Source organism: Triturus cristatus, chromosome 6 (assembly GCF_964204655.1).
Source record: "Triturus cristatus chromosome 6, aTriCri1.1, whole genome shotgun sequence".
NCBI classification, from domain to species: Eukaryota; Metazoa; Chordata; class Amphibia; order Caudata; family Salamandridae; genus Triturus; species Triturus cristatus.
Window position 1 is genome coordinate 1,012,263,761 of NC_140589.1, and position 15,185 is coordinate 1,012,278,945.

At 41.0% G+C, this 15,185-nt stretch overlaps 1 protein-coding gene across 4 annotated transcripts in view; it reads left to right on the forward strand.

The window, feature by feature from the left end:
- RASGRP3 (RAS guanyl releasing protein 3) overlaps window positions 1-15,185 on the forward strand; it is a 540,454-nt gene that overhangs the window by 204,310 nt on the left and 320,959 nt on the right. For all 4 annotated transcript variants that reach the window (XM_085611793.1, XM_085611797.1, XM_085611795.1 and 1 more), the window contains one exon: window positions 4,265-4,396. In XM_085611793.1, the coding sequence (XP_085467919.1) occupies window positions 4,265-4,396 (132 nt within the window). The remainder of the gene's footprint in view (window positions 1-4,264; window positions 4,397-15,185) is intronic.

The window sequence follows — 15,185 nt, forward strand, 5'->3', positions numbered from 1 at the left end:
GGCAGCCATCTTGTGACTAGGGTGAACCGAGTCACAGGAAAAAAACTAAAAAAAAGAAAAGGGGGCAGGGTAGAAACACCCCTACCCCCTAGGCCTCTTTGGGGGTCCCACAGGGACCAGAGAGGCAAAAAGCATTTTTGTAAAGAAATTTCAGCTGGACTCATGCTGGATCCGTGAATCCCATCTGAAAAAAAAGTGAAGCTCGGTCTCTCATTCTTTGTTAATTATTTACCCCCGGGTGGCCCAGGTCCCGGGGATATTATGCAAAAAGAAAGGAGGGGAGACACATGGGCCCCCCTCCTGTGGCTTATTATGCCCCGGGGGCCACCACCTCCCAGGGGCTTCTTTACTAATTAATGTGGGGGAGTCCCATACGGCACCTCCTCCCAGGGGCAAAATTGAAGCCACAAGGGGTGCCTTGCGGCCACCCTCCTGGAGCCATAGATGGCCCTGGGGACTGCCCCCTTCCAGGACCAGCTCCTGTTGTGTCCCAGGGATGATATGGCTTGGCAGGAGCTTTACCGCTCCTACCAATCCAAATCAAACTGTGCTCCGCTTGCTCAAAGCGGAGCCCAATTGCTTTGATAGAAAGGAGCTGCATGTTAGCAGCTCCCTCTTTGTCAAAGCAATTCCAACTTCCGTTGGAGGCGGGGACCAGCAAGGACTGTGGGGGCCTTGAGGCTACCCCACAGTCCCCAACATTGCTGAGTGGGTGGGTGGGTCAAACCAGGGCACCCACACTAGAGGCCAGGCCCCAGGGGGTGCCCAGGGCCGAAATAGGCCTGCGGAGGGGGCAACGCGGCCCTCCTCCCCAAATAAATAAATCGTTAAAAAAAGACAAAATGACCGGCATGTCTCCAGAGGCCACGTCCCCTTTCTCCATCACTCTGCAAATGCACCTCCTAGCACAGTGCTGGTGGAGGATGAAGTCCCTTTGGCTCCAGAGGGTCCTTGGGGGCAAACAAGCCCTCCTGTTACCTTCAGAATGTCCCACACTGTATGACTGCTGAAAGCTCTTCAGAGGCCACATCCCCATTCTCCACCACTCTGCAAACGCGCCTCCTGGAGGGGTGATGAAGTCCCTTTGTATGTTCAGGATCCTTGGGGGCCAACAAGTCCTCCTGTTACCTCCAGTAAGTCCCCAAAGCGCAATTGCTGAGAGGACTTTGGAGGCCACACCTCTTTCTTCACCACTCTGCAAACGCTCTTCCTGGTGCTCTGCTGGTTGGGGGATGAAGTACCCTTGGATGCTAAGCGTCCTTGGGGGCCAACACGTCCTCCTGTTCCCTCCAGTAAGCACCCCAGAGCGCGATAGCTGAGAGGACTTTGGAAGCCACACCCCTTTCTCCACCACTCTGCAAGCATCCCTCCTGGTGCACTGCTGGTTGGGGTATGAAGTCCCCTTGGCTCTAGAGTGTCCTTAGGGGCCAACAAGGCCTCCTGTTATCTTCAGCAAGTCCCACACAGCAGAATTGCTGAGGGGTCTTCGGAGGCTACGCCCCCTTTCTCCAACACTCTGAAAATGCACCTCCTGGTGCACTCCTGGTTTGGGGATCGAATCCTCTTGTATGCTGAGGTTTCTTGGGGGCTCAGAAGCCCTCCTTTTACCTCCAGTAAGTCAGACACAGCAGAATTCCTGAGAGCTGGTCAGAGGCCCTGCCCCCTTTCTCCACCACTCTGCAAATGCGACAACTATTTTTTTTAAAACATAGAAATACACTTGGAAAAAACAAAGGTTACAGGGTTGTTATAGTTAGGACATAGAATTTAAAAAAACCTTAGAAATTATCTGAAAAAACCAAAGGTTACAAGAAGGTAGTTAGGATCAGATTTGACTTGTACAAAACCAATGAAATTTGGCAGTTATAGTTACCTGACTTAACTATAACATATGCCCTTGCAATGCACTCCTTATGACCTCAAATATTACGTCACTCATGATTGCTGAAAAGTCACAAAAGCCTTTTACCACTCCAGGCACAGTAATACAACTTTGAATTGGCATAATACAATCCAAGCGAGCCTGAAATTAATAAATGCAGTCTCCGACACATGTTTCACTCTCATTAGAGCTCATCAGAAAGACGTAGCTTTGTCCAGACACAAGGAAGCACCAAATATAAGTCTAAGCAATTCCCTTTCAGGCTGAGAGTAGGGGTGGATGACTGTGGTAAGTGAAGTTGCAGGGTAGCCAGTAGTTTAGGTGAAACAGGATCAGGTTAATTCTTAACGTAGGAGTCACAAATAACAGGTAAAGTAGGTATGGAGGAAGCCATACCTGAACAGCATCCTTGCTGGTCAGCCCAAGCACTCAACTGACACTCTCTCAAACCATGCACACACCAGCATTCTAATTACATCATATTCCCTCTGTCAGAGCAGCAGGGGACAAAACACTAAGCGAAGACTGCATGGCATAGATGAAGATACCCCAGCGGCACTTGCAGAATTTGACTCCGCAGTTACATAAAAACTACGCAAGATTTTGCAGAGTTCCACCGACAGGTGGAAAGAAGTATGTTGCACTGCTCATGCAGGGATTTAGAGCCAGTAGCACATTCTGCACTTGAAAATCGGCACAAATGGCACCATGTTGTGCCATTATAATTGATTTTGGTGCCACTCGAGTAGATTTTCTACTCAAGCGGCTGCCTTCTGACTGCAAACGGTTGGGACCACATATGACTGCCCGCAGTAGAAAAATCTCACCGGATGTCCTCCAAACTACTTGAAATTGGGCTTGGGGATGCCAAATCTCACTCATGCTTGCCAACTTCCCTTACAGGAGCTGCGTGTGAGAAACAATTCTGCCACGCAGTGATTGGCGGGATTCGGTCAGGACTCCCCATTGCAAGATTAACGCAGAGTCACCAAAATTCCGTCAATTTCACTGCCAGAAGGGAGCCCTGGATAGTTGCCTTGTTTTAGGTACAGAACAACTCTTTTCATAGGGAGTGCTCTACAACACCACTGACACTCTAAAACTGCTCAACTCAAACACCTGATTTTCTAGCAGAATTTTAAGCACAGGATTAGCCTAGTGCCATCCACGCCAAGTTAGAAAAGCGACAAAGTATTTTGCCATTTTTACAGCAAACATTTTAAGCATTGGATTACCTAGTGCCATCCATGCTGAGCTGAAGAATGACCAAAACCGTTAACCTCCTTCAGGCAAGGTTTCACAGCTTAGGATTGCTAAAATATCATCCAAGCCAGCATGTAATAAATAAAATCAGACCCTGACTCGTGTTTCGCTCTTTATAGTGTGTCTCATTTAGGTGTCTTCTTTAGGGAAATCTCTTAAACCTGATTTTACCAAATATCATTCATGCGGTATGTCGGAAAACAAACAGAGTTTGAGATTCCTTAACTAATACTGCAGGGAAAAAAATATGTTGTGATAAGAAGTAAATACTGCTACTTATCACTTAGTCTCATTTACAATAAGCAGAGATCTCTTAAGCTAAGAAGATGAGCCTCCAATGTAGCTCATTAGTTTGAAGACTTTGGACCTGATTTATAGTTTGGCAGACAGGTTACTCCATCACAAATGTAACAGACATCCCTTCCACCAAATTTAAATGTGCATTATATCCTATGACATTTGTAATAAGGTAGATGGGGTATTCATCACATTTGTGACAGAGTAACCATGTCAGCAAATGCTAAATCAGGCTCTTATTTCTTTATATTTTCAAAACTCACAAAATGTACTCAATGAAAGGCCCCAAGATACCTACTTCAAATTGATGAGTGAGTACTGGCAGGAAACGCATGATGTTAGTTCCAGAGTTTTATATACTATTTCTTCCAGAACTGCTAGAGAGCATATTCCCACCCAGAAGAAAAGGTGAAATGGCCATAATATTCCTCATCTACCACCTTGGATAATCGTACTAAGCATTCTATAAGTTATCATTAATTAGAGGCCAAGGTTACAGTTTGAGTAATGACAAGGAATCTAAAAATAAATTAAATACATTTGAAATGTGATGCCTTGGTTTTAAATATAAAAAGTATTTTTATGTTAATTAAGTATGCAGTATGCATGAATGTGGAGGAGGGTGTGGCCCCTAGGTGGAGAAAATGTGTTCCTTAAGGTGAAATTCACAGGCGGCTATACATAGGAGAGTTGTCTCCTGTTAAAGCTAACACTATGAAAATTGACTAAATATCTGCACCAAATCATCTTTGACCTGAACACACTCCAGTTTTTACAGCTTTTAATATTTTGTTAATATTTTGGGTATTGTTTGGATTTTAGATACTGGATACTGGAGTTCCCAGCTGAATTCAATCTGGACCTTGGTTTAATAGGCCTGACTGAAGAGTTTCGTGAAGTGGCCAGCCAGCTGGGATGTGAAGAACATATCAAGCTGATTGACATCTCAAGCATGTAAGCTCTCAGCTTGTTATGTTGTGGTATGAAAGCCTGATGAACTATAAAGAAGGGTCCCCATTCCTTACCTGTTTTGTACTCCAAACTATGCCTGTGAATCATATAACCATCCCAAAAACATTAATTCATCTTGTTTTTTGACACTCCATGAACACATCACAGAGCCAATATTACAGTTGACTATTTAATGGCACTGGATGGTGCAAGTCTATGGTGAGAGCCTAATTGAGGTGTTCAAATAAAGCTAAATAAACTGCTTACTTCTTCCGTTCAACTATTTTGGAATACTTACTTACAGATGGGTAATCACTTAATTTGAAGGCATAAGCCACTTCTAACATTTTCTGTTTTGTGTATTCATAAAGCATTGAATTCATAACAGTGTTACTGAGCAAACACTATAACAAGATCAGTGTGCAGCTTTTTGACTCAGTCTGTTGAATTTAGAGGCAGCTATGATTTCTCGTGAAGGCATGTATTGCATTCTTATTATCAAAAGGAATGTAGGAGTATGCCATTGACCACATATTGTTCTATAAAAACGAACCTGTACAAATAGGGTCTTTCATGGACCCTTTAATTTACTCAGAATCCAGCCTCATTGCTATCTTTCTATTTGTGATTATTTTGTTGATGCAAATATGCCACATGCCTTCAGTCACATGCAGCAGCTTGCTACCCTCATGGGTGACAAACAGCGCTCTACAAATTGACTGATTGATTTATTGATTTTATTATAATACCGTTTGTATATGTGGGTTACTATCTCCACCTTTACTTCAATGAGTGCTGGTGGAACAATGGCCACTGGCAGAGAAGGCTAGTGTGGTCCCACCACCTAAAGGTCGCTTCTGTGGTCTGTGTCAACATCCCAAGGGAGGATTGAGTTTTCTGGAAAATGCAGAAACTCCAATTGACTGCTCCCTGAGTGCAAACTCAAGATAATGATTTCTCATGTTTGTGGTTTAATTTAATGTTTCTCACCACCGGTAAAATAATGTGTTACCAGCAATTATCACAGCCTATGTGTGACATGGCCTAAACGATCTTGCATATGCATTCCCCCATGCAAATTTGGGCAAATCTGAATGACAACCAACTAGCAAATGGCGATGGGTAGAGAACCCCAGCGGTGAGAACTTTCTGCTGGGAGAAGTGCATACTCGTCACAACAGGCCTTTGTGTATAGGGTAATAGCTCTCATCCAATTGTAGCCCCGCCTGCTGTCAGTAGGGAGATACTTCCTCTTGCTTTTTTAAGGACCATGAATTCACCTGCAATATACAGGCACACTGCACAGTCAAACTGAAATTCTTGTGGAACGATCAGGTAAGGTTTTACATTTGCAGATGTTCCTGGCATTATTATTCAATTTACGCCGATATTCCAAATCATAGCACATCTGTTTACTCGCCCCTTGTCCTCAAGGAGCATAGGCAAAGGTTCAGGCTGTTATTTCTGCACCACAGTTATGCATTCTGGGAATGGCAGGTTCACCTTTGCTTTATAAAATAAATATTGACCGACATACCCAAGCTTGCAATTGAAAGAAAACTAGCAGTAGCTGCATTTTACATTTTGAAAATATTTCATTTCATTTATTTTATTTATTAAGCGCACCATTGCCACAGAGGGTCCAAGGCACTGGGGCCAGCCTGACATGAAGCCAGAAGTTTGAGAAAGATTCTTGATTTAAGAGAAGATAAATATATTTAAATGATCAGAAGGGCAATATTTATAGAACCAAGTAAGAGCTCTGAAAATGTACAATTTCTATCACTCTGTTATAAATTGTTCCCTTTGCTCACTAAAGTAGCATATTCATCTGGCAAATTTATGTAGAGATAACAATAACAAAACAAAATGATCTTTCTAAAAAAGAGCTCTACTCACTGGGGCACTTCAAAAAAGTGTATGCATTTTATTCTTAGCATCAATACACCGTATCTAACACCTATAAATATATGTTTTAAAACTCATGTTGTGCAATTTGTTACCTCCTACCCTATTTTCCCTATCTTTACACTGTAATTTTAATGATCTTACTGGAATATTGTTATGGTTTTTATTAACTTAAACAATAAAGTGTTGATTGATTGATTGACTATCTTTACACTCTTGTCAAGTGAGCACTACATTTTATTTTCGTTTCTAAAAACCTTCCATTTGAAATTCTTGGTTGTAATGCCTTTATCAAACGCGTTTGTTCAACATGATGTCACTAGTAAAGTCTGTTGATGATTGTCTATGTAGCAGTTTGGCTACATATCAACTGTATATATATCCTTCTTCAGAACAAAATCTTTTCACCTCCATTATGTTTTTCCCTGGGGTGGGTTTATCACCTAATGTACATAGAATAGCCAATTGATCTACAATATTTACTTATGTACATGTTAACCTACAATTCTCCATTTCTTTCAAATACGCTGTTACAAAAATCTTGTGGAGACCTCATGGTATATATACATTTTTGATAAGACACTGTATTCTGACATATCTTACTTAAGGATAAACTTGGATTATCATAATAGCTCTAGTAGATTTAAAATAATCCCTCCAACAGATGAGTGCTAATTAGAGCCACAGAAGAAAAAAGATGAGGCGTAGGTGTAGAATTAAGGAGCCAAATAAACGTGTCCACTCTTAAGAAACATTTACAGCATTCCTTATCTTAGATACCTTTCATGAGCATCTTCCAATATCTGTCATGATGTTACATTCTATCAGCATCTCAAATATCTATCATGATGTTTGACCAAGCCATCATACTGGAATTGCTGATCGCTTGAAAAGCTTCCTAACGGCACTGCATGAAAGGGAATTTTAAATCAATTCCACCACTCTCTATAGCATGCCATTAGATTAAAACTTTATAGAGAAATGGGCATTGGTAACTCCTGTTTCTGTGTCATGCACAGCGGATTCAAAACGCATCTCTGATTCTATTTCTCATAACTCTACACAACGGGAGATTCAGTGCCTTTTCATCCAATCATTTCCAATCATGTAAGTCCTCTTTGTACTGGCTCTTTTTCTTTGAACCTTCTACTTCACATATCAGGCAATAAGACATCATTTTCAACACTATTCCACTGTTTACACAGCTTCTTTTCAGAGCACTGTATAACAAAGTAAAGATATGAATTATATATGCCAAATAGGGGTTCTGAAAATCCAGAGCGCCTACTACATTTCTTACCATTCTCATCATGTCATTCACTTCAGCTGGTATTTGATTAGATTTCTTTCACCAGCTCTATTGAGTTATGAGTGAATTAGCGGGACAAGGGTATAATCTGGTATTATTGCCATCATCTATTGTATCTCCAACTTGAATATATTTGTGAAATCTGTCTTTTCTAAAATGTATAAATACATCTCCCATCAGCTCAAATGCATTGAGATGTTCATTGGAATTGAAAGTAAAACATTCTCTTGGAATGGCTCTTTTCTGGTTGGAGACTATGTTTAGAGATATCAACTAATTGAAATGTTTGTACCTGTTCTGCTGTGCCTTTGCCTCCTTGTTAGTAGCTATTTCCTCGAAGGTTCCTGGAGTTAATTCTAGTTATCACCACATCCCCTCCTTCTTTTCCTGTATTTAACCCTTTTTGACCATTTAAATGTAGTAATCTTTGTTCCATACTTTAAATTGTCTTGCTGTGTCTCCATCAGAGTTGTTGCTGCTTATAGAGGATTCAGAGATGCTGCAAATTTTCTTGGTCTAAACCATTTCTCTGATTGTCAATGCCAGGCTCCAAATTGATTAAACATCTTATAATGATCTTATTTTGTACATAGTATGCTCTCTCTTTTGAAAAGATGTTTACATTCTCTTTTAACTTCTATATTTCTTTTGTTTAGCAAATCTTCCTCCAATGCTGATATTTCACAATATAATGTTTCTAATTTCCTTCTACTATCTCTTAATGTAGTGTTGCTGAGTATTTTCTTTTCCAGTTTTTCTGTCTCTTTTATAAGCACTGCTAGAATCTCTTCTTTTGTTTCATTTATTGAGACCATCCAATCTCTAGAGCATTTATTGGCTATGTATGTACACCACTCTTTAAACCGTCTATTCTCCACAATCAGACCTGGATCATGTTTAACTGGTAAACCTAAATGCTTCTGCCCTGCAGTACTCTGTCAGATATATTAGCTAAGATTAGGTTCTTCCCTTTTTTCTTTTTTTTAGATTGACAAATTCTTTCCATTGTTCGTTTTTTTTTAAATTCTCTGAACCCTTATCATCTAATAGTGATAGACAACCCATCTGTTTTTCAAACTCTTCATCGTGAATGCAAAATATTTGTCTACATAACACCTAAATACATACTATTCTGAAAACCATGACATCCTTTTACATCAAATCACTAATCTTTCTAAAAGCTTTCCCAGCAGCAAAGCTGTAAAATTATATATATGGCAGACATTATGCCTGTGTAATCCTGTGGTTCATTTGGGATTAAACTGCACTGCTTTTTCCACGACATTTCGTCAAAAACCTTTCTTGAGTCTGGTCTAGGTCCGTGCCTGTTGGTTCTGCCGCGGATTGGCAGACAGGAAGTCTACGTGAATATATATATATTCACTGAAAAAACCAAAGGTTCAGGGGCGTTATAGTTAGGAATTAGCATTTAAAAAACCTTAGAAATTCACTGAAAAAACCATAGGTTTCATGGGTGTTATAGATAGCTGGACATTTCCTTCGTACAATACCCTAGAAATTCCCCTGTTATAGTTAGTTCAGCGAACTATAACTCGCGCCCCCACAATGCACTGCTGATGACATCACATATTACATCACTCATGACATGGTCAGTGACATCACTGATGACATCACTGATGACATCTCAAATGACATCACTGATGACATCACTGATGACGTCATCCAGTGAGTACGTGTTTCTGTAAAGTTTTAATATGTTTACTATATATAGGGAAAGACCTGTTGAAGAATGAATGGGTGTACAAGTGTGTGAATGGATGATTTTGTAGGTGTGTAACTGACTCTATAAGTGAGTCATTAAATGTATCTTACTACAGACTAGTGACTAAACTGTGTGAATGTCTGTATGTGTCTGTGTGTTGTTGTATAAGTGGCTGCATGGTTTTGTGAATAGCTATATGAGTGTCTATATGGGTTATTGATTGGTTGTCTGAGTATCTGTATGGGTGCCTGAGTGTTTGTGTGCGTAGGCTGTGTGTGACTCTGTGCATAGATGTGTGAGTGGGTGATTCTATGGGTGCATGGTTTTAAGAGTGCATCTGTGATGAACTGTGTGGTTGAGTGAGTGTACGTATGGGTGTGTTAGGGATTGAATGTATATCTCAGTGGTACATTTGTGACTAACTACATATGTGAAAGGCAGTATATATGCGTGTAAGAGTATATAAGTGGTTATATGTGAGAGTGTGTGATTGTGAGAGTGGCTGTATGGATGAGTGTGTGCTTGTATCAATGATTGTATAAGAGCATAAGAATGTGGTACTATTTTTATGAGTAAGTGAACTTGAGTGTGTATAACTGTATAGGTGAGTAAATGGGAGTGTAAATAATTATTTGCATGACTGACTAGGTGTGAGAGTACCTCTATGGATGATTGGTGGTGTGTGAGTGTCTATGTAGGTGTATAAATGCATATGATAGTCTTGTACGGAGTGACTGTAAGTATGAGTGACTGTACAAGTGAATGAGTGGAGGTGTATGTAGACCTAAGAGTTAATAAGTTGGTATGTAGTTATTGGTATTGGAGTATCTATGGTTTTGAGAATGGACGTCTGAAATTTTGAGTTGGTGTATCAACGGTTAAATTAGGGTGTGAGAAGATGCAGTAATTTATCACATGGAGGACGTCATCAGTAATGTCATCTGTGATGTCATTTGAGATATCATCAGTGATGTCATCAGTGATGTCACTGACCATGTCATGAGTGATGTAATATGTGACGTCATCAGCAGTGCATTGCGGGGGCGCGAGTTGTAGTTAGCTGAACTAACTATAACAGGGGAATTTCTAGGGTTTTGTACGAGGGAAATGTCCAGCTAACTATAACACCCCTGAAACCTATGGTTTTTTCAGTGAATTTCTAAGGTTTTTTAAATTCCAATTCCTAACGATAACGCCCCTGAAACCTTTGGTTTTTTCAGTGAATTTCAAAGGTTTTTTAAATGCCAATTCCTAACTATAATGTGCATGAAACCTATGGTTTTTTCAGTGAATTGCAAAGGTTTTTTAAATGCTAATTCCTATCTATAACTTATCTCTGAAGATATCATGTTTAATGATTTTGATTGGATTTGTATATTTTTCAAATTCAGTGTGTCAATTTTATTAATTAATTTTTTTTTAAAATACTTTTTTATCACCATTTCTTAAACTTATTTTTTCAATTAATTCTTTTAAAAATTAAAAAATATTATTTGAACTTAATGTGTTTTTCAAACATATTTTTTTATATTTTTCAAAATATTTTTTTAACTATATGTGCAAAATTTTATTTTATATATTTTTTCAATGTTTTTGGATCCGCGCACCCTAAGCGCACCGTTCCCGATCCCTACGCGATAGCATCCGCGAATGGTATGTGTTGGGTACGTGTTTAGTGCGCGATCGCAATGCGACCGGTACGCGACTCCCAGCGTATACGCGACACGTTCGATGTACGTAATGCGACGTTTACGTGCTTCCGCGATGCGTCATCTGCGTCTATGACGCAGTAGGTGCGCGGATCCCGCAAAATATTTAACATTTAAAAACATATATATATATGTATTTCATGTGAATATTAATTGAAGACAAACTCTAAACTAGTCTTAAAACTGATATATTTTTACATCTAATCCTATAATTTTTTTTAATTCAATTTCGCGGATGCGCGCTGGGTGCGTGCTGCGTAAGCGCAGGGTGCGCAGATCCCATGTGACCTGCAAAAAAAGAGATTTGATTGGTTCATTACACTTCCTCTTCTAACTATTGAAAGACCCCACCCATTTCAATCATTCTTCTTTGACCTTCTTTTGAGCACCATCTCTTTGGAGAGAAGAATATTTTTTAGACTAAGTTTACACTTAGCAACCAAAAATGGCTTCAGGGCAGCAGGCATCACCTGCATCACCTCATTCTTCTGAGGATGAATTTTTGGCGGAGGCACCACCCAAAGAACGTTTTTCTTCAGTGGTGTGGAATTTTTTTTTACTTTTCCCGAGGGGTAGAATAAGACCAATGCCACCTTGGTCACGTGCAAGATTTGCAAAAGAGTCCTGTCGCGAGGGGATCCTAACATGAAATACTCTTGCGGCACGGCAAGTATGATGAAGCACATGAGGACCCTTCATCCAAACAATCTTGCACGAGAAGAGTGCCGATGGATGAGAAACACTCCTGCTCCTGCGCCATCCACCTCATCGCAGCTGAGCACATCAAGAGTGCATCCGTCAGCCCAAACCTTGGACATCCGTCCTCAATTTCAATTTTTAAAAGTGCTCTGCACTAAGTGCAATGCGACTTTGTGCTATGGTGAGCAGTCGATCGATCTGATCTGCCGCCGCCGCCAAGAAAGTCACATTTGCAAGGTTTTTTTTTTTTTTTTTTTATTGTTCCCTGAAGTTCATTGTTTGGTTTCTCCTGTTTTGTTTTTTTTTTTTTTTTTTTGCAGAAAAACCCCCCAAATTTAAAAATTGTTCAGAAAACCCCAAAAAAATTATAAAAGAAGAAAGAAGAAAAAAAAAAGTTCTTGTAAGAACTAACTTTCCTGGTTTAAAAAAAGAGCTACATTTCTTTGTTAGTGTTAGTTTAGATGAATCTATGTGTGGTACGTAATTGACTGAATGAATGCATTAGTAACGTATGGTGAATGTATAAGTGCAGAAGTATGAGGAAGTGCTGCAGCATCCCACAGTAACCTCTTTAACTGCAGTGTGCTGTTGTACATCCGAAGCACAGGGATGCAACATATGTACATAAATATGTTGCAAATCTATGCTTCTGTCTGCACGGCTACTTAAACTGCAGCCATCTGGTGACCCAGGCACCCTTGCACCATAGTGGAAGGATATCTGTGTCATGTGCTGTTTGTTTTTCTGCACAAAAACAATGAGAAAATGCATTTTTCTCCTTCAATGTATGCTGAACACACATTGCAGAGAGGTACCTGGTGGGCTAGTTGGCCCCCAGGGACCCTCAGGATTGACAAGGAATTAATTCCCCAACTTACAACTCGCCAGGGGGCACGTTTTCACAGTGGTGAAGGAAGGGGGTGGGTCCTGAGGTGACATGTGTGCAAACACGCCCTATGGCGCGTTTTAAGTTGAGGAATTAATTCCTCTTCAATCCTGAGGGTCCCTTGGGCCAACTAGCTCACCAGGTACCTCCAGTATGCACCAGGGAGCAGCGTTGCAGAGAGGTGTTCAGAGGGTACGCCCCTTTCTACACCTCTCTGCAACGCAGCTCTGTGGCGCTTCTCAGGGCTATCACAGGCTCCAGGTGGGGCCGCGCGGCCCCCTCCCAATCTGTGCAAAGCCCCGGGGAGGTGGTGGTCCCCGGGGCTCCTTAACAGACCCCCAAATTTACATATTAGTGCCCCGGGGGGGGGTGGCAGTCCCCAGGGCTGCGGTGGGGCAGTGTACCCCCCACAAATAATTAAAGCCCCAGGGGGTGGCAGTCCCCAGGGCTGCAGGGGTCCCCCTGGGCCCAGCAATAATTTTTTGTGCATGCCCACCCGGGGGCTAACTAATAACGAAGCACGGGAGTCCACGCTTCGTTTTTTATATTTTTGCGGCCGGATCTGCGGATCCTCCATGCATCTCACAATTTATTTATTTTTAAATGCTTTTTTGGGCCCTGAGCAGGCCTAGGGGGTCAGGGGGTTTCTACCCTGCCCCCTTTTCTTGTTTTGCACCTTATTTTTTCTGTTTTCTTGTGCCTCGGTTACCGAGGCACAAGATGGCTGCCAACACTTCCTGGTTTGGAGTGTTGACAGCCAATTAGAATAAACTTAAATTTTTTGATTTTCTCAGCAACTACTGAACGGATTTACACCATTTAAAAAGAGCACTTTCTGAACCAAGCACTACCTTTTTGCCAAATTTGGTGTAAATCCGTTCAGCAGTTTTGGCTGTAACCGTGTCTAAAGTTTCCTATGGGAAATTGATTTTTTACCTTTATTTTTTTATTTTCTCCGCAACTACTGAACGGATTTACACCATTTAAAAATAAAGGGCGCTTTCTGAACCAAGCACTACCATTTTCCCAAATTTGGTGTCATTCCGTTCAACAGTTCGGGCTGCAGCCGTGTCTAAAGTTTCCTATGGGAATTAACATGGAGAAAACATGTTTTGGGACCCCCCTTTTTTCTCGGCCCCCGCTTGCCGAATCTCCCCGAAACTTTCAAGATAGGAGCTGACCATAACTGGCCATAAGTTTTAAAAATTTCGCAAAGATTCGTCCAATCGGCCAAAGTTATTGCAAAAACAAAAAACAAGTTTCTTATGGAAGCTAGGTTCTAACTATAACTACCTACTGGCGACCGCCAGTAGGTAATACAAATATATATATATTCATTTGTAAACTTTAAGGGCTTCTCATGGTGAGGGTGAAAAAGAGAAAAAAAGTAAAAAAGAGAATGAAAAGGAAAGAAGAACAGGATGAATAAAAGTAAAAAAGAAAAAAGAAAATTATCAATATATGCAAATGAAAAAGAAGGAATGGTAGGAAAGAATTATGAAAGCTTAAAACAGAAAAGGAGGAAAATGATAAACGAGCGTGAGTTCGAATCTGGCCTCCGATAAAGAAAGGTGTTAAAATACAGGACAGAAGAAGTAACAAATGGATTATTTCCTACTGGAGGAAAAAGAAACAAACAAAAGGATAAAGGGCCATATGTAGGTAGCTAAATACCGGTCGGTAACGGCCGAAATTCGGTAAATATCCCGTTACCGACCGGTATTTAGTCAAGTGAGATGTAGGAGGCCAAAAACCAATTTTCGGTAAATATGAAGCGGTAAATACCGATTCATATTTACCGATTTCTAAAATACCTATTCATATTTACCGAATACATATTTTCCGATTCGGTAAATATGAAGTGGTAAATATGAAGTGGTAAATATGAAGTGGTAAATATGAAGTGGTAAAACGGAAAAAGACATGTAGGTAAATTCGGTAATTAAGAAATCCATGAAATTCGGTAATTAAGAGTCAGTAATTAACACAGATTGAAAGCAGGTGGTAAGCATCAACAGTGCATATAAGCAATCCCAAAATGCAACAGCGTGGACAACATGGCCGCTCTGTATGTCATTGCAAGGCGCCTACGTCTACAGGCAGCAGGTCTGAGGATTTGGAGACGGGAGGAACGCATCTACAGACAGCGCATCACACTCTTTCAACAGACTGACGCAGAGATACATGAAAGGTACAGGCTACACCCACAAACCATCATGGACCTGATAAGGGACCTGCACCCACTCCTGGACCAGCCAACAAGAAGGGCGCATGCCATACCACCACATGTGCAGGTGCTCTGCAGCCTACATCTACTCGCATCTGGCAGTTACCAGGGGGTGATAGCTGCGGTGGGCTGTGTATCCCAGAGTTGCCTGTCCCGTTTCTTCAGGAAGTTCCTGGATGCCATGATGCAGAGAATGCACCACTACATCAGCTTCCCAAACACACAGGCTGAACTGCAGAAAACTAAAACTGACTTTTATCACATGGCACAGTTCCCCCATGTCATTGGCTGTATTGATGGCACACACATCCCAATCTGCCCACCAGCTGCC